This window comes from Tachysurus fulvidraco, chromosome 18, assembly GCF_022655615.1.
Source record: "Tachysurus fulvidraco isolate hzauxx_2018 chromosome 18, HZAU_PFXX_2.0, whole genome shotgun sequence".
NCBI lineage: Eukaryota > Metazoa > Chordata > Actinopteri > Siluriformes > Bagridae > Tachysurus > Tachysurus fulvidraco.
This window is the reverse complement of record NC_062535.1, coordinates 12,576,927-12,600,204: the sequence shown is the minus strand read 5'-3', so window position 1 is coordinate 12,600,204 and position 23,278 is coordinate 12,576,927. Positions and strand designations below refer to the sequence as shown.

Below are 23,278 nucleotides of genomic sequence, written 5' to 3'. Positions count from 1 at the left end.
CCTTCAGAGCACAGACTCTTCATTTTTGAAGATTCTGTTTGTGTTTTTTTTTTTTTCAGCTTTCTTTCTCCCACGCTTGCTGTCTCAACACTTTAAGGTGTAAAAAGTCATATCGAGCCATTCAGGCAGACTGATCTCCACCTACCTACTGTGAGAAGGCTGCATTCATGGCCAAAGCAGAACACAGACTCTCTGTGATGTACAAAATCTCACATTAAAGCACAGATGTCAGCGCTTCCGATTGTTTACACTAGGATCAGGGACTGTTGTAAAAAAAAAAGCATGCTTTATTAAAGATATTGGACTAATTGGACAAGACTGTTTCATCTACACCACCACTCTTTTAACAGTTCTATCATCAGCTCCCTTTTTTTTTCTTCAGCAGAGTATTTCTGCATTGCGTTCAGTGTTGAAATGATAGAAATGAATGATCCCAATATCATTGTTCAGCTCCATTATAAATCATAAAAATGAATTGATACATGTGTTTAATTGCCCCTGGCTGTATATAATAAAGTAAAATGTGCTCCAGATATTTTACCATAAAACAATTTATATTAAAAAAAACAACAAAAAAAAACGTTGTGCTTCATTTTCCAGTTCTGATATGTAGCCTGGTGTTTTGACTGGACCTTTGCCAATTAAGATAAGATGAAGAAATTAAGTGTGTGTGTGTGTGTGTGTGTGTGTGTGTGTGTGTGTGTGTGTGTGTGTGTGTGTGTGTGTGTGTGTGTGTGTGTGTGTGTGTGTACAGTTACTAATGCATTAAAAATGTTCCTCAAAGTCCAACCACTTGGCTTTTTCTCAAGCTTTTATATTTGTTATTTTAAGATTTATATCTTTCCATCCATCGCTTTCTTTCACTTCCCACTTCCAAATGAAAGAACTTTTGAATTAAAGGCAGTGTTGCAGCTGTTACATGCTTGATTACGTGCCCGTTTGAAATGAATTTGAAATTTAAAATATTAACAATTAGCAATCATCTTTTCAGCAAAGAATTAACGTCACTGTGTTATTTATTTACTGGATTGATCTGATTTGCTTAGAATGTGGATCAGAATGAATACAGCTGCATGTACGCTGATCTGGTGTGCTCTTAAGCTTTTTTCATATTGTTACGTTTCTGTTTATGGCTATTTTCATTTGTCTGCAACCTCAAATCATGCTCACGTATGTCTCATCGACACTGAGCAATGATTATTGCTCAAATTTTATTCCAAGGGGCGAAACCCCATACGGCATGTTGTTGTTGTTCTCTTTAGGTAGGTCCGGGTGATTTCTTTGCTTCAGCCAGCCGGTCTTTAACATGAACTGTTGTTCTCCCTGTTATGCTTTTGCTTGCTGAGAGTTTAAACAGCAGCGTTAAGATCGGCACTCATCCATCAAACGCCTCTCCGAGCCTCTATCTGTCTTCCGTAGAGCGCACCGTCGTCTTTTTTTACATAACCTGAAATAATTCTTCTTGGAAAAAAAACAGCATATAGTTCCACACACAATCAACTGTGCCAGATTCTCTCCACTTGCAAGACAGAGAAGTAAGTTTCCACCAAACCCTGAACCCTTCTAAAGATTTCAAGCAGTTGACCTCATGATTGAAAATGTCCAACATTTCAGTGAGCATCCACTACCATCCTGGAGTGTGTGGAGTAGTAAGACCTTACCAGAAGATGGTTCAAGAAGTAACTAAATGTAGAACCACTAACCATCTGAAGAACCTTTTGAGAAACTGTCTTGAGACAGAAATAACACTTGTTTCCGTCTTGAGTTCCACCTTTCCTCCCACATCTCAAGAACGTGTGTGTGTGTGTGTGTGTGTGTGTGTGTGTGTGTGTGTGTGTGTGTGTGTGTGTGTGTGTGTGTGTGTGTGTGTGTGTGTGTGATACCCTATGATGGACTAGCATCCCATCCATTATTCCTGCTTCGTACACCAGAGTTTCTAGTATAGACTCTGGATCCAGCATGACCCTGATTCGATCAAATAAACCTAGAAGCAAATCTTAACATTTGGCTCAACCGAAGAGTCTAGAGCTTTAGGTTAACTTCAGACTGCAAACTTCTAACCTTAGATCATGTCCATATTTACACCAAGGGTAACTGGAAGTAAATCTATTTGGCCATACTGTAGATAAGAGCGTCATAGAGGAGCATGAAGTTCTCAAAACTTTTCTAAAGGTGCTTCCAAAGTTCCTTATATCGGACACTCTAACGATTTCAGGTGCTATAGCATGCTGGATAAATACTGTGCATATTGCATTATTTGTAATGTTTAAACAGCATCCTTTATTCTTAAGGCCAGAAGCATCAGTAACTTCCAGAATGAAGCTTGATTATCTCACCACACTTCCATGTTTTCTATACGTTTGTACATCTCAGTGTATCGAGTTCCTAAACAAACTTTAAAACACAGACATGTGTTTCCTTTTGGAATAAGATGTACACATTGGACTCAAAAGTTATTTTGAAATGGTGAGTAGCATTGTCTGCTGTTCATCAAACATCATGGTCAGGGTTTTTTATTATTTTTGCTAGAACATGCAAGTGAATTTAACAAGGCTTTGGCTGAATCTACGTGAATGTCATGATAAAGTCACGTGAACAAGTCTTGACCCAAATCCATGGAAAATCTGCGTTCAATTAAAAAAATTGCAAGCTCCTTGTTTTTTTCATGCAGTTGTTTTGTCTCGACTGTGATAGAATTCTGGCTCAAGGAAACCAAAAATTGGAGCAGCAATGAAGAACAGTGTCACACCGGTGGATCAGATGACATCACGGGCTTCTGACCAGAGGAAGCCTGCATTCTTAGCCAAGATGGTTCTTAATGGTTCCTGTTCCCAGCTCGTCACCATGATTTTCTGAAAGAAAAACTCTTTTAAAGGACAAAACAAAGGGACTGTTTAGGGCACATGATCGACCCCTTCTCCTCATACTAGACATTTTTAGTGAGGAATCAGTCCGAACAGTCTGGATTATATTCAACAGTCTGCTCTATAACGAAAACTTCCATTGTTTTGTCTCATTTTTAATCTGAAGAGTTTCTGCCAGATGTTTTTCATATTTTCAGGCAAATTTCCATCTTAATCTAGCAGCAAGTCCTTGAAGTTGAACTTTCTTTAAATTGACCCATTCCCTGGTGGCTTAAAGTGCAGTGATCAATAAAGTCTCATTTGTGGCTAATGTCTAGACATTCCAAGTCGGATAGAATTCTATTTCAGTGCCTTAATTTGATTTTGAAATCTTTCCCAAATAGCCATTTAACTCAAGCAGCTGATGTTGACCAGATGTTTCTCAATGCATTAGCATTAGCCGGTCCTCTCATGGATTGCACCAGGACCTCGATCACATGAAACGTGTTCTGACCTTCTTATACAGCGGCGTCACTTTTAAAGCTGGAACATAAAAGTGGACTAAGGGCAGTCAATCGTGGCCCTGTGATCTAAATCAGGCTCAATCTGTCCGCGCTCCAGACTCCGTTTCTGCATTATACATATGGCTCCTTTATGAGAATATTAGAGAAGTTATATCCATAGGATGTCATTTATCACTGAGTTGGAGGTCATCCATCTCGTGCTATTACAGCAGTCTGGGGGCTGAAAGGTGCTGCCGAGTGAAGCAGTGACATTTCACATGTATTCAATATATCTGGGCTTTTTATTTTAATACTCTGATGCATAGCTGCAAATGGTTTAGAAGTTATAGAACTGGCTATGATGAAAACTTTTAAGTGACTCATCACGGACATTTAGTTTAGTTTTAACTCAACAGATCCACAGTCATTCTGAAACATAAAGCAGAGTCGCTCTCTCAGACTCACATGACTGAATGAAAGAAGACTCATTTATTTGCCAGTAATTGGTTTTGAGGGATGTATAGTACAGTATTTTCCGCACTATAAGGCACACCTAAGAGCCTTAGATTTTCTCAAAAATCGGCCGTGCACCTAATAATCCGGTGCGCCTTATGTGTGCACCGAGTTTCTAAAATCTGTAAAAATGTTGTTGTACGACTTTAGTAAGCGCTCCACTCCACTCGATTGACTGTCGGACCATTTCCCGCTGATGCAGGGACGTAATACGTAATACCAATCAGAGGACATTACGTAATAGGTACAGTACGTACGCTTACCTCTGCCACGCCTACGGTAGGTATAACTACTGGTATGTTGCAACATTTGCTTCTTCCTAACCATTATGTGCTCCATTATGGCCTGTTCTTCTACAGTACATGGTGCTGTAGAAATGTACTACAATGTAATTCAATTCAATTCTGTTTTATTTGGATCGAGCTTCTAACAATGGACATCGTCTCAAACCAGATTTACAGAAATATAGAAAGGTTCAAGATTAATATTAGACTTGTATATAAATGCGGTTGTATTCATCTCTATTTATCCCCAATGAGAAAGCCTGATGAGACTGAGGTGACTGTGGGGAGGAAAAACCTGAGGAAGAAACCTTGAGAGGAACCAAACTCAAAAGAGAACCTCATACTCATTTGGGTGACACTGAAGGGTGTGATTATAAACTGTTATAAACACCGGAGAGTGTTATTACGAATAATGTTCTTTATACAGTCAGATACAATCCGACAAACTTTTCTTTTTCAATGTCCCTACATGTCCATACATGGTACATCTCCTGGTGCCAATATGAGTAACGACAACATAGTGTATATAGAAATATGTAAGTAACGACTAAAGCACTGGGGATGTGCTGGTGTACGAAGGAAGTACGAAGAATTCCTTTTTAAATGGTAAAGGAAATAAGAAGCAGAGACTTTCAAATGTGCCTGTTTGTGATTTCTGAGCTTAAGCTGTGATTATCTTTTCTCTTCATCTATCTTTTTATTTCTCTTATTCAGAAAGACAGTAGTACTGATGCCAGCCTTCACCAGTATGGTAGATTTGATACATTCCGAAAGAGAGAGAGAGAGAGAGAGAGAGAGAGAGAGAGAGAGAGAGATACAGAGAGAGATGCACAGAGAGAGAGATAGACGCAGAGAGAGATACAGAGAGAGAGAGATACAGAGAGATACAGAGAGAGATGCACAGAGAGAGAGAGATAGACGCAGAGAGAGATACAGAGAGAGAGATACAGAGAGAGATACAGAGAGAGAGAGAGAGAGAGAGAGAGAGAGAGATAGACTCAGAGAGAGAGAGATACAGAGAGAGATGCACAGAGATAGAGATACAGAGAGAGATGCACAGAGAGAGAGAGATAGACTCAGAGAGAGATACAGAGATAGAATCAGAGAGAGATACAGAGAGAGAGAGAGATAGACTCAGAGAGAGATACAGAGAGAGAGAGAGAGAGAGAGAGAGAGAGATACAGAGAGAGATGCACACACAGAGAGAGAGAGATAGACTCAGAGAGAGATGCAGAGAGAGAGAGAGAGAGAGAGAGAGAGAGAGAGAGAGAGAGAGATACAGAGAGAGATACAGAGAGAGATGCACAGAGAGAGAGAGATACAGAGAGAGATGCAGAGAGAGAGAGAGAGAGAGAGAGAGAGAGAGAGAGAGAGAGATACAGAGAGAGATGCACAGAGAGAGAGAGATACAGAGAGAGATGCAGAGAGAGAGAGAGAGATGCACAGAGAGAGAGGGACAGAGAGAGAGATGCACAGAGAGTGAGGGACAGAGAGAGAAAGGGACAGAGAGAGAAAGGGACAGAGAGAGAGAGAGAGAGAGAGAGAGAGAGAGAGAGAGAGAGAGAGAGAGAGAGAGAAATTTAGTAGCTGATCAAATGATCTTGTTTTTAGAGTTTGGATATAAATGTGGTTAAACTCTGCACCACCCAAAGATCCTACAGAAGGTGTTTTTTATTTCAGATTTGATTTCTCAGCCTTTGTCTCTGCTTAACTGAGGCTGATGCAGCCGTTTTGAAAGATTCTAGACCCGTCGTGTTTGATGCATCTGCAGACAGATGCTCTGTACAGTGATGGACAGATTAATGTCCATTAGCCCTTTCTGTACAGGTGTCTTAGCTAAAGAAACTGTTTCACACCAGGCTGAGAAAAGAACAGGAAAAGAAAGCAGGCTGCTGTTGAGCATCTCTCTATCTCAGTTTCAGGTCTAGTAATGGGAAAAGCCAGGGTTTAAATTTCATGTCTTAGAGAAAGTGAATCCCACCACCCACCCCCTATAAAACACATCTGTTATTTAGGGTCGGATTAAAATAGAGATCCTTATCATTTACAACAAAGCAGAGAACAGGTCCATTAATTCCTGACTGAAAGAAAAATTAGAATAAAAAAAGCAGATGAAAGGGTGTAGAGTTATATGTTTAAATAACGTGATATGTTTTGGGGGGAAAAAATCGAAAAAATAAAATTTGTTGCACATTATGAAATGTATACATTATTATATAAAAGCAGGTTTAATGCAGGTTAAAAGCAGGTTTATTATTATTATTATTATTATTATTATTATTATTATTATTATTAGTGAGGCACTTAAATAAATAAAGTAAATTTCATGGCTAAATAAAAATAATTTTAAATGTAAAAAAATGTAAATAAATAAAATGATCACCTTTAAATTAATGACATATCGTGTGTGTACACACAACCATGCATAAAATGAAATGAAATAGAAATCATTTCAGATTAAGATTTTATTTATCTGAGTTTTTAATTGTAAGGTTTTTACATCACAATATTTAATATAAGATAACAGTAAATTAGATACACGTTTACGTTTAATTACAAGTAAAGAAAAAAAGATTTTCAGACTGTCTGTGTATATATGTATAAAATATATTTAAAAAAGGATTATTTGGGAAATAATAATAATATCAATAATTAGAGTTATTCGATAATGAACACACTTGCATTCTAAAATAAAACGATAAATTCTACTACATTTTATATTAATCTGTAAAAAATAAATAATTATTCCTGGCTGGTTGTGTCCTAGACTAAGAGTGGATTTGGGATTTGTCTGTCTCTCTCTGTGTGTGTGTGTGTGTGTGTGTGTGTGTGTGTGTGTGTGTGTGTGTGTGTGTGTGTGTGTGTGTGTGTGTGTGTGTGTGTGTGTGTGTGTGTTTATATATGTGTGTGTATATGTGTGTGTATATGTGTGTGTGTGTGTTTATATGTGTGTGTGTGTGTTTATATATGTGTGTGTATACATGTGTGTGTGTATATGTGTGTGAATGTGTGTGTGTGAGTGTGTGTGTGTGTGTGTGTGTGTGTGTGTGTGTGTGTGTGTGTGTGTGTGTGTGTGTGTGTGTGTGTGTGCACTACATGTTTATCGCTCAATCAACATACAGTCAAAGTGATCTATTGTTTTAACAAAAGCAGCAGCATCTTACACAAGTGACAGAATCCTAAAGTCCTCTCAGCACGTTTTTTCCATCTCTGTGACCTTTTCCTTTTTCTTCCCCAGAGCTTCTTATGACGCACCGTTTCCACACTGAACCAGGGGGCTTATTTTTTCTGTTTTCTTTACCTGTACGCTCATTTCGTACGCCTTTATAATGCACTCCCGCTGCTGAAATTTCCATCAGGTGCGTCACAGTTGCCTGGATACTGATATTGCGCTGCTGCTGTCGTTCTGTTTAAAAGCAACCAGGTAGAGGTGACGCATAATCAAGATTCCTTCAAGACATAAAAGTGCAAATAATTATACTGGCATACAGTGAATTCTGGTGTTAATGCATTGTGTGTGGAGACGTGTGCTGGCGTGTCTGAGGGTCTGTGGCGTTCGCAGGAAGGCTAACAGGCCGCGAGACTGTCGTATTCAGGCACGGAATTAAGACGGTTGTTAATGATCTTGCTCAAGGATACAAATAAAGGCTCTCTGAAAAAAAAGAGAATGCACTCTGGCATTCAATGGAAATGGATTATTCACTTCCCTGCTAGGTAGAAGATCTGTAACTGCTGTGTGCTTTAGGATAGCTTCAATAAAGTTAATTGTTTATGAAATTAGCATGCTGAAGTTTATCTCAGGCAGACTCTCAGGTCAGGGTGAAGCAAGCGAGAAAGTTTGGCGTCACACTTAACATCAGCCTCATCCATCAGGCTTGTTTATCTCCTCCGTACGAACCGCCTCGAATCGATCGCCCTCACTCTGGCTTAATGCTCCACAAAGTAGTATTAATGAGACAAGGTCAGGGCATGATGAGGTCTCCAGACACCATCACATACTCTCCTAATCACACCAGCTAGCTCTCTCTCTCTCTCTCTCTCTCTCTCTCTCTCTCTCTCTCTCTCTCTCTCTCTCCCTCTCTCTCTCTCTCTTTCTCTCTCTCTCTCTCCCTCTCTCTCTCTCTCTCGCTCATGTTTATACGTTCCTGTAATGATGTACAGTCCTGCCTCATACACATTACAATAATTCCACTGATTCACATACTCTCATAATGAGTTGTTTAAGTTCTTACGACTGCCAGACGTGTAGATGAGCTCACCGGTCGAATGTTGGTGATAATTAACCAGGTTCAGTTGTACCTCAGGAGGGGAACAGGACTTTTTCTTAGATAATTATGTGACGAACACATGATGAAATCTTTCGACATTTTCTACTAAACATATACTGTACTGTAGGTTTATGGTATTCGGTCAGACACTTATCCAGAGCAAGTCACAGTCAAGGGCCTTGTAGCTATCCATCTTCGGTAGCGATTATTCTCCACAGGGTTGTGGGGAGCCTGGAGTCCATAACAGAGGACACACTCACAAACATTCATACACTACAGACTACAGATGATCATCAGCCTAGAGGACATGTCTTTGTGCTGGGGTGGGAGACCGGAGAACCCGGAAGAAACCTGAAGCACAAGGAAAAAAACACACACACACACACACACACACACACATACACACACACAGGGCAGAAGCCAAAACCATCCACAGAGGTACGAGGCAAGTGTGCTAACCACTAATCCACTGTGCCCCCATTCACTGATTAATACAAGACTAAATTTAAGAGAATAAAACATACAAACATGTTAAAGAGCTTGAATAAGTTACACTATAAATCCTGTCATCTTAGCAAGTGGAAATATCTAGAATTTCCAAATCTGTAAACATTTTTTCTTCTTTCTAAAAATAAATGCTTAATATACTGTGTATATATATATATATAGTTTTGTTAAATTTTTTTTGTTTGTTTGTTTAATTAAATTTTGATTTTTTTTTCTCACATAATTCTACATACATTGCAATCTTTTGTACAGTATATTATTTATAACAATAGAGCAGATGTGAGCACTCCCTGGTCCTGCCATCCTTCTTCCTTTATCCAGCACAGCCTCGTGGGACAGTAGCAGGACACACCCGCACGGCCCTGTCTCTGTCGGAGTGATGAAATATCCGGAGTGACGTTATTTCAAGACTTTATGTCAGTTACTTCTGACTTTTACTAGTGAGTCATTTTTATAATTAGATTGCAGGGCGCAGTGATATTTTTATCATATTACAGCAGCTGCATGAACTAAACCCGAAGACAGGATTCAATATGGCTTCCTAGTGTCTGGGAAGTTCTTCGCTGGAGAAATACTCACTGATTTGTTCAGTTCTGTTCTCCTGGGTATATTTCTTGGCTGTCATGTTTTTTATATATTAAGTTATTTGAAGATTTTACCCTGTACAGTGTACCATGTACCTGAACTATACAATGACAGTAAATCTATTGTATGTTTTCTTAAAAGTGCTCTGCCCATCTGACTCGCACGCCTGTCTAAACTCATCATACACAATTTTTTTCAAATTAGCAAAAAAAAATTGAAACCATACATACTTTTTAAACAAGTTTTTGATAGAAGTAACAAACCGATGGCACTCGCGCATGAGTCATGTATAAAAAGGACGATTTAGCTTTTAAATTGCAGTGGCTGTTTTTGTGAAATCACTATTTCTGTAGTGTGCATTTATTTACAAAATACCTCCTTCTCCGTTCCAGTTCCTTCAGTTGCAATATTTGCTTCCTCTTTTCTCACCTCGGCTGCTCGCGCTCCTCGGTAGACATGAGACTATTTTGGTTTTTCTTGTAAAAGCCAGCAGACCTCCAGCTGTTTTTTCCCCCCTCTCTCTCTCTCTCTCTCTCTCTCTCTTTCTCTTTCTCTCTCTCTCTCTCTTTCTCTCTCTCTTTCTCTCTTTCTGAGCCACCAGTGAGAAATATCATTAGGAGGGTGACGCAGGCCGTCCATCTGCTTTTCTTTAATTATGGTTTGTCACGTAAGAGAACCGGACCAGGGGAAGTGAGAGGGAGGGCGTGAGAATCGCTGGCACAAAACGAAGCACCCAAAATACAAAAAAGGAAATTTGGGGAAAGGTGGAAGCGTGTTTTCACACACCCTAAACAAGAAGGAGCTGTTGGAGCGTGCCGTGTGGCCGGAATGCCAATGCAGCACTGAGCAGGCGCTGTGTATGAAAAGTTCAAGGGAGGTGCTTGGGTCGTGGAGGGGAAGATAGATTTCCAGGCAGATATTCAGCTCAGTGTGTGTCTCTGTATAAACTTTGTGTTTTCCTGGTTAGATTTTTTTCGGAGTTTTTTGGCAAGTAGAGCACGAGGAGAAATGCACTACTACATAAGTGTTATCTCACAGCATTCCTGTGTGATTACAACACACACACACAAACACACACACACACACACTCTTAGGAGCGAGCGGATTTTCGGTTAATATGGTATTAAGCAGACTGTGACTGTGTAATTGATTGGAGCCCCTGTTACACAGCAGGACACCAAACTACAGATCATTTTCACCCACACCAGCCACTGGCACTGCTGCTAGTGTGCAAATGTGTGCAGTCCCAAGTGATCAGGGACAATCATTTATGCACGTTTTCTGGCTAGCAAGAGAGTACTGTATGTTTACTGCTCTCATGATTCAGAAGCCAGCCACACGGTTTAGATCGCTGTTACTTCAGTGATTAGCAGAACAGAATGGCTAACATCGAGATGTGGTAGCTTAGTGGTTAAGGTGTTGGACCACCGATCACAAGGTCGTGAGAGTGAATCCCAGGTCCTCCAGTCTGCCACTATTGGGCAAACATTGTCTGAGTCTGTGTCTCAAATGTGGTAAATGGAAAACATTCTTAATCACAAACTGAGTTTAACTATTTGCTAATCAAACAAGCTGCCCTCTGCCTAAAATATGAAGATCCTAACAAACAAAAGATGTAAGTCTGAAGTACGATTAGAGCTACAAGAAAAGCTATGATATGTGTTATAGCAGTTAGCATTAGGTCTGTTTATGAATCATTAAAAAAGAGTCTAGTCTGGTGAATCATGTGGATGGCCAGGGTGTGTGTGTGTGTGTGTGTGTGTGTGTGTGTGTGTGTGTGTGTGTGTGTGTGTGTGTGTGTGTGTGTGTGTGTGTGTGTGTGTGTGTGTGTGTGTGTGTGTGTGTGCGTGTGTGTGTGTGTGTGTGATGTGTTGGACAAACAAGTCACAGCACACCTTCAGCTGTCCATACCTTAACACCTCAGAGATGTTTTGGAGCACAAGGAAAATATTTAATATTATGGCTGACTGGTGTATGAATTCAGTTCAGGCATGAGAAAGCATAAAACAAATATTATAACATGCTCTCTCTCTCTCTCTCTCTCTCTCTCTCTCTCTCTCTCTCTCTCTCTCTCTCTCTCTCTCTCTCTCTCTCTCTCTCTCTCTCTCTCTCTCTCTGTGTGTGTGTGTGTGTGTGTGTGTGTGTGTGTGTGTGTGTGTGTGTGTGTGTGTGTGATGCTTCTTTGCTTCAGAGTGCCTGGGGCAGAAAGAAAAGTTAGTTGTGGTGAAGTTTCTGGCAGCCTGCCCACACACTCAGCTTTACTGTCACTGATGTCCTTCCCTTTTTTCTTTTTTTTTTTTTAAACCCTAAGTCACGTGTCTGTTTCCTGGACCTCCGTCTGTCTGTGTTTTGCTAATTGTTTGTGGATTTTAAATGAATAACTCATTGAGCCCAAACTAGATTCTGTTCAATCTTACCCATGCTAGTGGTTTGGGATGATGACCATTACGCTCGTCAGGCTTGTTGGTCATTTTCTATGTTTAGTACTAAGTCAACAGTCGACTTGTCTTATTATTTTTAAAGCCTTTTGCTCAACTGAAATGGAGGCTCCAGGTTTTCGTATTTTTAGCAGCCATTTTGAACGTATCAGCGTAATCAGTTTGTATGTCTCTTGAACATTTATTCATTCATTTTCTACCGCTTATCTGAACTACCTCGGGTCACGGGGAGCCTGTGTCTATCTCAGGTTTCATCGGGCATCGAGGCAGGATACACCCTGGACGGTGTGCAAAACCCATCGCAGGGCACACACACACACTCATTCACTCACACACACACACACACACTCTCATTCACTCACACACTACGGACAATTTTCCAGAGATGCCGATCAACCTACCATGCATGTCTTTGGACCGGGGGAGGAAACCGGAGTACCCAGAGGAAAACCCCAAGACACGGGGAGAACATGCAAACTCCACACACACAAGGCGGAGGCGGGAATCGAACCCCCAACCCTGGAGGTGTGTTGGTGGTCTGCAGAGCTGCAGCACAGCATACAGTAACTTTTGTATTCTGTATTCTTTTGTATGCTTTTGTATTCTGACAGATTGTGAATGAAGGACCACATTCCTCTGAGATTCCTCCAAAAGTTGACTCTACTCAATAGTGCTAACAGGAAGCAGTTGTTGTGGTAGTGTTTTGTGTTTTATTAACACCACCCCTGCAGACTCATTGTCAAGGATTCTTATTGTCAGGGATTGTGTGCAGATGGCAAATGAGTCCACAGTTAGCCTCTTTAATGGATCAGTTACAGAGCTTATGGTCTTGGTTCTGTTTGCCAAAGTGTGCAGTTAGAATTTAAGCCTGTTGTAATTTCTGGAAAGTTGTGGCACTTGATTTAAAACTCAATCAGAAACATTGTTAATTGACTTGCATTATTCATTTGTTCTTCTTCTGTAGATGCTTTATATTGGACAGTGATTTTAGTTCCATGTTTTGCTTTACTTTTTATCTTTGCCCTACTGTATATGTCATTGGTTCTCTGCCGACCATCAGTGTGTTAGTTTGTTTATCAACAAACTTTGTTGTTTTGTTATTGCCTACAGATTACAGTATTTTCCGCACTATAAGGCACACCTAAAAGCCTTAGATTTTCTCCAAAATCGGCCATGTACCTAATAATCCGGTGCGCCTTATGTGTGCACCGAGTTCCAAAAATCTGTAAAAATGTTCTGCGACTTTAGTAAGCGCTCCGCTCGATTGACTGTCCGACCATTTCCCGCTGATACAGGGACGTAATACATATACTACCGGTACGTTGCAACATTTGTTTCTTCCTAACCATTATGTGCTCCACACTCCAGTACAGTAGGTGGTGGTAAATGCACCTTAAGTTGGTTTGCCATCCGCCAATAAAAATCAGATGCTTACGAGGCACAATTCAAACTACAGGCTATCAGTTACGCGGTTGTAAATGGGAATAGAGCAGCTGAAAGAATTCAACATCAATGTATCTATGGTTCGGAAGTGGAGGAAGCAAGAAAATGTACTGCGCTAAGTTAAGAAGACACCGTAGATGAGGACTTTGATGGATTTGTGGGAGAAGATTGATTAAAAAATAATGTGTGTGTTGTTAAATAGTAGAATAAAGTTCAACTAAAATCACTGTTTTGCTTCTGTTACCTTTTTTGTAAACAGTATGTTTTAGCATGCGCCTTATAATACGGTGCACAATATGTATGGGTTAAGTACAGAAATAGACCCTGTAATTGAGACTGCGCCTTATAATCCGGTGCGCCTTATGGTGCGGAAAATACTGTAGTTCAAAAGTCGGATATGCATTTGGTACGAGTTTGTTACCGATCCTGTGGATGATGACGTGTAGTAGAGTGTCATGAATGAAAATTTTTGTAGTGCTAACAGCTCCAGTTCCAGTTCTTTTGAGTCTGTATAGGTTTTCTCTAGGTTCTCTGGTTTCTACCATCTTCCAAGAAACTTGCTGATAAGTGTTCCCAGGACGGGCTCCAGATTCTCAATCAAGGAAGCCTTCACAACGTCCAAAAGAAAAACCTCTTGGGTGTGACATGTCCATTGGCGTAATATAATCTACACTGTAGTAAACAGACCACCATTGCAACCACAGTCTATTGTTTTAATCAGAATTCATTTGTGTGGTGTTTAAGGTTTAGGTATTTTAGGTTCAGCACCACGGACAGGTCACATGTAAGCGTGAGGGACCTGCGATGTATTTACCGGACAAGAGACCAGTGCATGTTATCGAGTCTGTTCCTGTCATCGTCGACACCATCAGATTTCCCGTAGGTGTATTAATGTGGTAATAAAGTGTTGAATTTGAGCACAGCTTCTCCCCCCTGATGTCTCTAATGCACTGGCATGGCGGGAGAGATTGACAGGCTCCAGTGTATTAGAGAAAATAACAGCAGATTGTCTGCAGTCTATTACCCTGCCTGCCTCTCTGTACTTAGCTGCATTTGAGATGATGACACACAGCCAAACGAGGTATTCCCTGTGTACGATCCCTATATATGGACAGGTGTACCGCGTCACTATTAATACCATAGGCACAAGACTCAGGGTGTTTTCACACTTATTAGACAGTGAGCTGAAAATACATACTCTTGGAATGTTCGGTATTTGGTATTTGGTTAAATGGAACCAAAAAAATGTATTAGTCAAAACAATTGACACGGAAACAGACCTTTACGAGGTGTGTGCAGATGTGTGTCACTCCAATCACCTGAGCATGGAGTTACAGATTACTGATAAGTATAGATCATTAATGTTGTTTAATGTTCACAACACATTTTAGCTGCTCACGCCTACAAGAATGCCACCCAAATGGTTCAAATCACTTTCTCACTGCAATCCATTCGAGATAGAGCTGATGAATGTGTGGGGCAGAAAATGTACATCAGAAATACAATGCTTAATAAGTGATTGGATTATTAAATGAATTATTAATACTGTAGAACATTTGTTAGTTGGTATGTCCTTTGGTGCACTTTGTTGTATGTTAGTAACTGACTGTCAATCTACAAAAACTTGAAATTTGAAACTTAGATTAGGTTTGTTTACTTCCTTCAGGTTGTTATGTCTTTGCGGGTGATTGATGGTGATTGTTTTGTCTTTATTGCTTTCTCAGTAACTTTAACCAAGCGTGTTGCAGGTGACAGTGTTCAGATGACAGATGCCAAATGTTCGTATGGCTTAAGGGAAAATTGCAAAGATAAGCAGCAAGAGATTTGTTTTGGTCGCTAACTGCTTGTCCTTGATATAGAATTTAAAGGAAAACACTTTGATTATTTAAAGTGCCACTCTGAGTGTTGAGAAGGCCATGTGATGCATTTTCTATGAAATGTTAAGAGGCTGTCACGCAGCATCAAAGCACATGGCACTGCATGTACGACCAGGTGTCACCCATCAGGATGTGAGCACAACAAAAGCGTGGGCTTTTGGGTTGTGTAATTAGACGAGCTTGATGGATGGCACACGGCTGGTGATATAGTCGTTTTCTTCTTTCTTTTTATTCCTTTGAAAAAAGTTATTTGCAGCCTGACACACTCCAGACAGAAATCCTGAGAACAAGGGCTGCATCTCACACCTTTCTCGGTGTGCGACATACGACACGTGGACTCGCGCCCAATCCGTCCTCAGATTCACCCTTCAGTCACGTGACTATTCACCGTTGACTTTTTTCAAAGAGACTTGAAGTCACACAGACTTATTTCAAATTTGTTTCGGTCTAACATCTTCCAGCCGTGACACCTTGAAGAGTGGACATGTCCTCTACAGCTACGTCTAGCCTTTATTTCCATCATTCAGAAAGAGAACTGTTGCTCGGTTTGCTTTCCAGCAGCACAACTGGGACGTGGACGGTTTGTACAGGAGAGCAAAGTCGTCATATCCAGGTCAAGGTCACTGTGAAGGGTTTAGTGACCCTTAGAGGGCCCACTACTTTCACACGCGCTGCTGGAGCCCTAAATGTGACCCTCTGATCTGTTCTTAAATCCCCCTGCTGCTTTCACAAGGCTGTAAATGACAACATGTTCTCGTTCGCTGTAGAACAGGATCACACAGTACACTATGCAGCCTTCACAGCTGTGGAAGGTCACAGTGTTAGCGGAAGCCAAAACTTACATATGGCATATGATAAAACAAAAGTATGTTGCGTGTTTAGTGTGTGTGTATATATGTATATATATATATATATATATATATATATATATATATATATACATATATACACAAGTTTGTGCCATTATTCCTGCTGGATTCTGGTTTCTTTTGGATGCAGCGCTTTGTCTGTTTCGTCTGGTCTAGTGTTTGACAGGCTCCATGTAAACACCCCGTTGTTGGGAGATTGCAGGTTAAAATTGTGAAGATGTCACAGTGAGAGAGTATAATTATGCTACTCTGTTGGTGGGAAGGATGGCATTTCCCTCCCCTAGTCGCTAAGAGCAACGGTAGCTAATTGCGGATGTCTGTTAGCATACAGTACGTATACGAAATAGCACAGACAGAGCTCTCTTCCTACGCAGACACGCGAGCAGCATTTGGATAAGAAGCAGTGCGGTCGTGTCCGTCCTCTCAGATCGGTCGCTGGTCTGCAGTAGCCGAGGAGATGAACCCAGTTAATGGCTGTTTTTAACTGTGCATATTTAATAATGAAGCTAAAAGCCTATTGTGTGTTTTTGTTTATAATGATGTTGATAATAGGGTGGTGTGTAATGAATGTTTTTATGACTTAGTTTGAACTTTCTGTGTAAATACAAACCCCAGTGTGTGTGTGTGTGTGTGTGTGTGTGTGTGTGTGTGTGTGTGTGTGTGTGTGTGTGTGTGTGTGTGTGTGTGTGTGTGTGTGTCAGATTTTCGTTGATCTGAATGCATAAAAAGATGCCACTGCTGGGCCCCTGAGCAAGGCCCTTAACCATTAGTTGTTCAGTTGTATAAAATGAGATCAAATGTATGTCAATCTGGATAAGGTGCAAAACCCTTATTTGGTTTCAGTCAACCAAATAAAAACTGATGTCCACACCTTGTCTCTTGCCTCAAGAAACTGACTCTAGAAATGTTTTATAACACACTTTACATCCACATTTTCGAAATTTGTTTGTTTATTCTTAATGCACATCTTTATATGACTATATAGGATGGGTTTATAAATGTTGATGACCGTGTTAACAAAATATCATGAGACCCAAACAGTATAAGTAGTGTATGTCTAACTGTCTGTCTGTTTTTCTGTCTGTCTGTGTGTGTCTAATAATCGTCTGTGTGTCTACCTGTTTGTCTGTTTGTTTATCTATGTGTCTGTTTGTTTGCCTGTCTGTCTGTCTGTCTGACTGTCTGCCTGTTTCTGTCTGTTTGCCTGTCTATCTATCTATCTATCTATCTATCTATCTATCTATCTATCTATCTATCTATCTATCTATCTATCTATCTATCTGTCTGTCTGTCTGTCTGCCTGCTTGCCTGTCTGTCTGTCCGTCTGTATATGTATATTTTGTTTTCTTTGTGTGCCTGTCTAATAATCGTCTGTGTGTTTGACTGTCTGTCTGTTTCTATCTGCTTGCCTTTCTATCTGTCTGCCTGTATGTATGTGTGTATGTATGTATGTATATATGTATGTGTGTATGTATGTATGTATGTATGTATGTATGTATGTATGTCTGTATGTATGTATGTATGTATGTATGTATGTATGTCTGTATGTATGTATGTATGTATGTATGTATGTATGTCTGTATGTATGTATGTATGTATGTATGTATGTATGTATGTATGTATGTCTGTATGTATGTATGTGTGTATGTATGTATGTCTGTCTGTATGTATGTATGTATGTATGTATGTATGTATGTATGTATGTATGTATGTATGTCTGTATGTATGTATGTCTGTATGTATGTATGTATGTATGTATGTATGTATGTGTGTGTGTGTGTGTATGTGTGTGTGTCTGTCTGTCTGTCCATCATCTTTTTCAGTTTGTATATCAGTCAGAATATCATGGCATTTTATACATATCCTTATTTATACATACATACACATAGAATTTAATATAAAATCTTGGCTTTTTACAGATTTTACAAATGAGACCAGATTATCACAAAAGGACAATGTGAAAGGGAATATTTACTTTTCTTTCCACCCAGACTTTATCTTCATAAATGTTGACTTGATTTTACAAACCTTGTGAGCTAATAATCAAACCCTCCAGCATTATGTGATTGAAGACATGAACAAAATAAAGCAAACTCTGTGATGTTCAGGCGAGACTTTCCACAGATCTGGGTCGAGACGTGTCATGTGACGTCATCGAACACTAATTCGGTGTGAAAATTCAACTGAAAGTCATTACATACGAGTCTTTACTGGTAGGAGATCAAAAGAAGAATCTTGTGATTTCATCAATAAAAAAAGCAAATTCACAGCAAAACTGAACATTTTTGGCTCCAACCCTCACAACAAAACTCTGTGAAATCCTGGAGGAACTGAATAGTAAACAAGTGGGCGGGACTCTAGTTTTTTTTTACTCAGTAACAATCTAGAGCAGCTGCTTCTTTCTTACTGCTTGCCACACGTTTAAATATACTATTGCCCTGTGCTAGACTTGTAAAATCCTTTTTTTTCCTCTCTTGGCTTGCTGGGAATTTTTTTCCTGGTACCGTTGGGACAGCTGAGAAGGAAATATATGTCTGGTTAGGATGGGATTATTATGAATCAAAAAGAATAGCAGGGGTATAGAGTTTTATTTGAATAAAGGGAAGGATTTAATGGGAAAGATTGGGGGCTATTTGGCCTTCGGGCCATCATGCCTAAAGTACGCCTTTGCAGTTGATCACTCACAGATGTCCGCCTTCCTCATGTGAGGGTCAGCAATTTACCTCTCTAACTTCATATTTCAGACGGCCTGCAGCGGTTTCCTCCCGGCCGGATTTCAGATTAGCGTAACGGAAAATAAAGGTTGAAACCTTCTGAAAGGTCGTAGCTTGTGTGCATCTCTTTCCAGAGGACAATTTGTGGCTGGGAGTTTGTTAAGGGATTTTGTGTGATGTTAATCATGTCAGGAATCTGAGGTATGGCGAACCAATTCAGTCAGTCAAAGGACAACGAGGCTAAGCCGCGTTTAGCGGCAAAATCCTTAAACACAGCCATTTATGCGAGTTTATCCCCAAAAGGAAACGTTTTGTTTTTTTTGTTTTAACGTTCCGCCGACGGATTCATCCGTCTTGCTAAGAACTGCGCTCATTATTCAAGCAGTAATTGTGATTGCGTTTCTCTTTGACTGCTGAAACCTTATCAATTTTGTCTGCTTTGTTCTTTGCCACATTAATTGGTTGGTTTAGTCATGCATTTTATTATACAGCGATTTACAAGTATCATTGTTTAATGGAACTGTCTGTGTTTATCTTTTTCTTATAATCTTTTTTTGTTTTCTTTCGTTTTCTCTTGAACAGGTTTGTGTTGGTGTTCGGCTGTTTGGTGCTGTCCGTGTTCTCAACCATTCCAGAACATCTAGAATTGTTATCACGTGCTCTGTTTATACTGGTAAGATTAAACTATATGTTGAAAAATAGCTGTTCTATTGAGAGACCTTTTAAAGTGTTTTTATATTTTAGAACCAAGGTCTTTCTTCAATATTCTTTTTCCCAATGACCAAACAGTTGAAAAAAGCACCTGTTTTGTTCAGCAATAAGTTCAAATTCCAAAAAAAAAACAGTCTGTTCCTTTCACACAAAAATGTTTGTATCTCCAAAGCAAATCTTTAACCACTAAAATTCTGTGTAAGATTATCTACAGAGGGAAAAACACACGACTCACACAGAAAGCCAACAGAATCCTGACTCATTTTAGCTCAGACCTGCGTAGACAAAAAAATTTGTTTACCCGATTTCCATTCTGTTGGCATAATGGGACACCATTGTACTGGGAAAAAGGGTTAAACTCCTATAAGAAGGTAATTGTAGTGTTGCCTGGGTTTGTATTAACACAAACTCTGATCAATTATACACTACACTTTAAGAAAAAAGTGACCCATCGCACATCATAAAGGACAGATTCTTCAAATTTCCACAAGGCTCACTTCAAAAAGATTGTCTTAAGTTTAGTGAGGCTTCCGACTCGAACCAATTAGGAACCTCCACCCATTAACCACACAATGTATAAGAGCGGAAGACACACATTCTATACACAGCTTTCCAAGAATGACCAATTAAAGGGAAAAAACATCACTGTAACGGTGTGAAAACTGAGTGCAGAGATTAGTTCAGATTAGTATACGTTACGGGGATATATCCAGAGGGACGTGAGGAAAAGCACGGCATTATGTCTGTTCTTACTGGGTTAAAGCCACGATGAAGGCTGGTGCTACTGAATGTGCAGGTTATTTGGTTACTCATACTGTCGAGCCGCGTTGCCTTAAGCAGCGCAGAATCCTCTGTCGTCTAATGTCGTCTGTTGTTGCGTCCTGTGTCATGTCTTGGTTCCTGTTTTGTGTTTTTTATTTAATAAATCCTGTTTAATTTTACGCTGTCCTGCATTTGGGTCTGTTTTATCCCCACGTCCCTGACAAGACATGACACAGGACGCAAGCAACAAGAGACGACATTAGACGACAGAGGATTCCACGCTGCTTAAGGCAACGCGGCTCGACTAAACACTAATCACATTTAGACACATGAGGAACAGGTGTGCAGAGGCGGGTAGGAAGAGACAAGGGTGGGGCAGACACGTGACACAAAACATAAACAGATGCACATGGCCAAAGTCCTGACACATACGTTGTAATCCTGGCTGCTCCGCTATGTCATGTCCTGTTCAGAAGTGACTGACAAAACAAACCACATCCTCACTATTCAGCCTACACGGTTTAAGTTGTATGTATATCCCGGCTAACTGAGCAGATCGGTAGAAATGAAATGCGGTCACTGAGAAAATTAGAGGTTCTGGATGGTGAGACAATAGATCCTATCATGGTAAGTGGATTTGAGTCTTGTTACATGCTTCCGCAGCTAAGCTAATGAAATCAGGGATTAGCCACGGCTTTTGTAATCAGATTAGCTCTCTATTATATTCGTAAATATGGCACACCTGCGTTTCCGACACAAACGCATTAACAAGCAGAGATGCTCAAACACGTCCTGCTCGTAGTGTCATAAGCACCAACTGGCATGGGAGTAGCCTGAAATGTTTGCTTCATCTAAACATACATGTACAGTGGGGTCTCAGTAGAACCCTACAAGCAAGAGTTTGTCATTTTGAAAAGTTCCAAAATAAAATGTATTTAGAAAGCCTGAAGCCTGAACCATCACAGAACCCTTGAGGTGTAGTCCAGGTGTAGTCAGCCTCATCGCATGAATATTTCTTAGGCTGTATTTCATTACCGATTAAATGCCCTGACTTCTTTATTCCGTCTTCTATCAGGAGTTTGTGATGATTATTGTGTTTGGGATGGAGTACGTCGTGCGGCTCTGGTCTGCAGGCTGTTGCTGCCGGTACCGAGGATGGCAGGGACGACTGAGATTCGCTCGAAAGCCATTCTGCATAATAGGTAAAAAAGGTGCTTCTCTGTTTATCATTGGGTGGATGTGTGTATGCTGTCCTTCATACTGGCCCCGTTTCTTCTCATGAGCCTGATGTATGGCGGTCATTCTGTCTAATCCTTCTTGTGCCAAGCAGTTCAGTTTACACACTCCCACCTGACACCTGGGCTCAAATCTGGCAACCTAAATGTGTCATCAGCCAGCTACAGAATCCAATGCTGTTAAATGTTGCCTTCCTGTTCAACAGCCTGTTGTACTATTTGCTCATCAAGGCAATACTCCAATGTGGCAACAATCCAATCTGGCAACCTTTAAATCTCCACCTCTACATCAGTTCTATCAACCGAGCACACGAGCAATCTGGCAACCTAAACCTAGTATCTTATATAAACAATAGTTTCAGATCCTTTATTCTACTGAGCCAGAATTCAAACTCTGACAACAGTGTAAAAAAAATGAAACGTGGCGTTTCAGAATGAACAGATACACAAAATCACTCGGATCATTCAGAAAGGTTTTTCTGGAGCAAAATGAGCAATTTAGTAGAAACATTTCCCCTTTCTTCAGGCCTCCTAAAAATTTGCATGTGAAATCAATTTTAGGCCAGGCTGAATGATTTGATAACCGTGACCTAGCGTAGATGGCTTTGGTTAAGCAGTGCAGTTGCAGCCTCATTTCCTTTTGGAGTCATATTCCGCAATCTGGCAATGAGGCCACCGGGAGCTTTAACCTCCTCCATGGCTCTTTACCACTGCTCCTGGCCTCTGTGAGTGTTTAGAGTGGAGCTTGTTAGAGATGAACTGTCTCACCTCGCTTTGTGTGTGTGTGTGTGTGTGTGTGTGTGTGTGTGTGTGTGTGTGTGTGTGTGTGTGTGTGTGTGTGTGTGTGTGTGTGTGTGTGTGTTTGTAAGCATGTGTGTGTGTGTGTGTGTGTGTGTGTGTGTGTGTGTGTGTGTGTGTGTGTGTGTGTGTGTGTGTGTGTGTGTGCATGTTTGTGTTTGTAAGCATGTGTGTGTGTGTGTGTGTGGTTCATTCCCAGTACTTATACCTGGTTTTGAATGGGTGCTCATCATTAAGTAACAAGTGTTTGTGTGCATGAGTGTGTCCATGAGTGTGTGTGTGTGTGTGTGTGTGTGATTGTGAGTGTGTGTCTAAAGCTGACTCACTGCTTATTAGAAGTACTGTAAGAGATATTTCAGTAAATCAGTAAGAGATATTTTCTAAATTAACATTTTTTAATTCACGTTCTAGCCGTTACAGCTGCGTTTTACACTTTAATGTTTCCACACACATTTTATTCTCACAAAGTCATTTATTGATTTTCTTTGTTGTGATTTTCACTATACACTATATTGTGATGCTATTCCTCAAAGTTCTCAGTAAAATAACAAGCTTTTTTCTTTCCTTTTTACTGTATGTTTTAGTAACTTACTGTAAATAGAGAGGCAACAAATAGAGGACGATGAGAGAATGATCGTGTAAAAGAACCTTAAGCTGTTCCACAACATTAGATGTGTTTTTAAAGAGGTAAAAAGTACAACACGGTTTCCTTTAATACGGAATCATTCGAAAGTTTGGCAGCTCTTTGTTGTTCCGTAGGAATAAAACACGGCACGACACAAGCAGTTGTTGGAAAATAATCAACATTCGGGGTTGGAGTAGTAACTTTATCACACCACAGCTGTGTTGTGTAGAATAACGTGCGACTGGAACCAGTTTGGAGGCTTGTTTGTACTGAAAGCATTTGGTCCGAGGGGATCGTTTAAAA

General features: G+C 40.2%; 1 protein-coding gene across 4 annotated transcripts in view; it reads left to right on the top strand.

Moving 5' to 3' along the window:
* kcnq5b (potassium voltage-gated channel, KQT-like subfamily, member 5b) overlaps positions 1–23,278 on the top strand; it is a 92,911-nt gene that overhangs the window by 47,044 nt on the left and 22,589 nt on the right. For all 4 annotated transcript variants that reach the window (XM_047803118.1, XM_047803117.1, XM_047803119.1 and 1 more), the window contains exons 2-3: positions 19,427–19,517; positions 21,393–21,519. In XM_047803118.1, the coding sequence (XP_047659074.1) occupies positions 19,427–19,517; positions 21,393–21,519 (218 nt within the window). The remainder of the gene's footprint in view (positions 1–19,426; positions 19,518–21,392; positions 21,520–23,278) is intronic.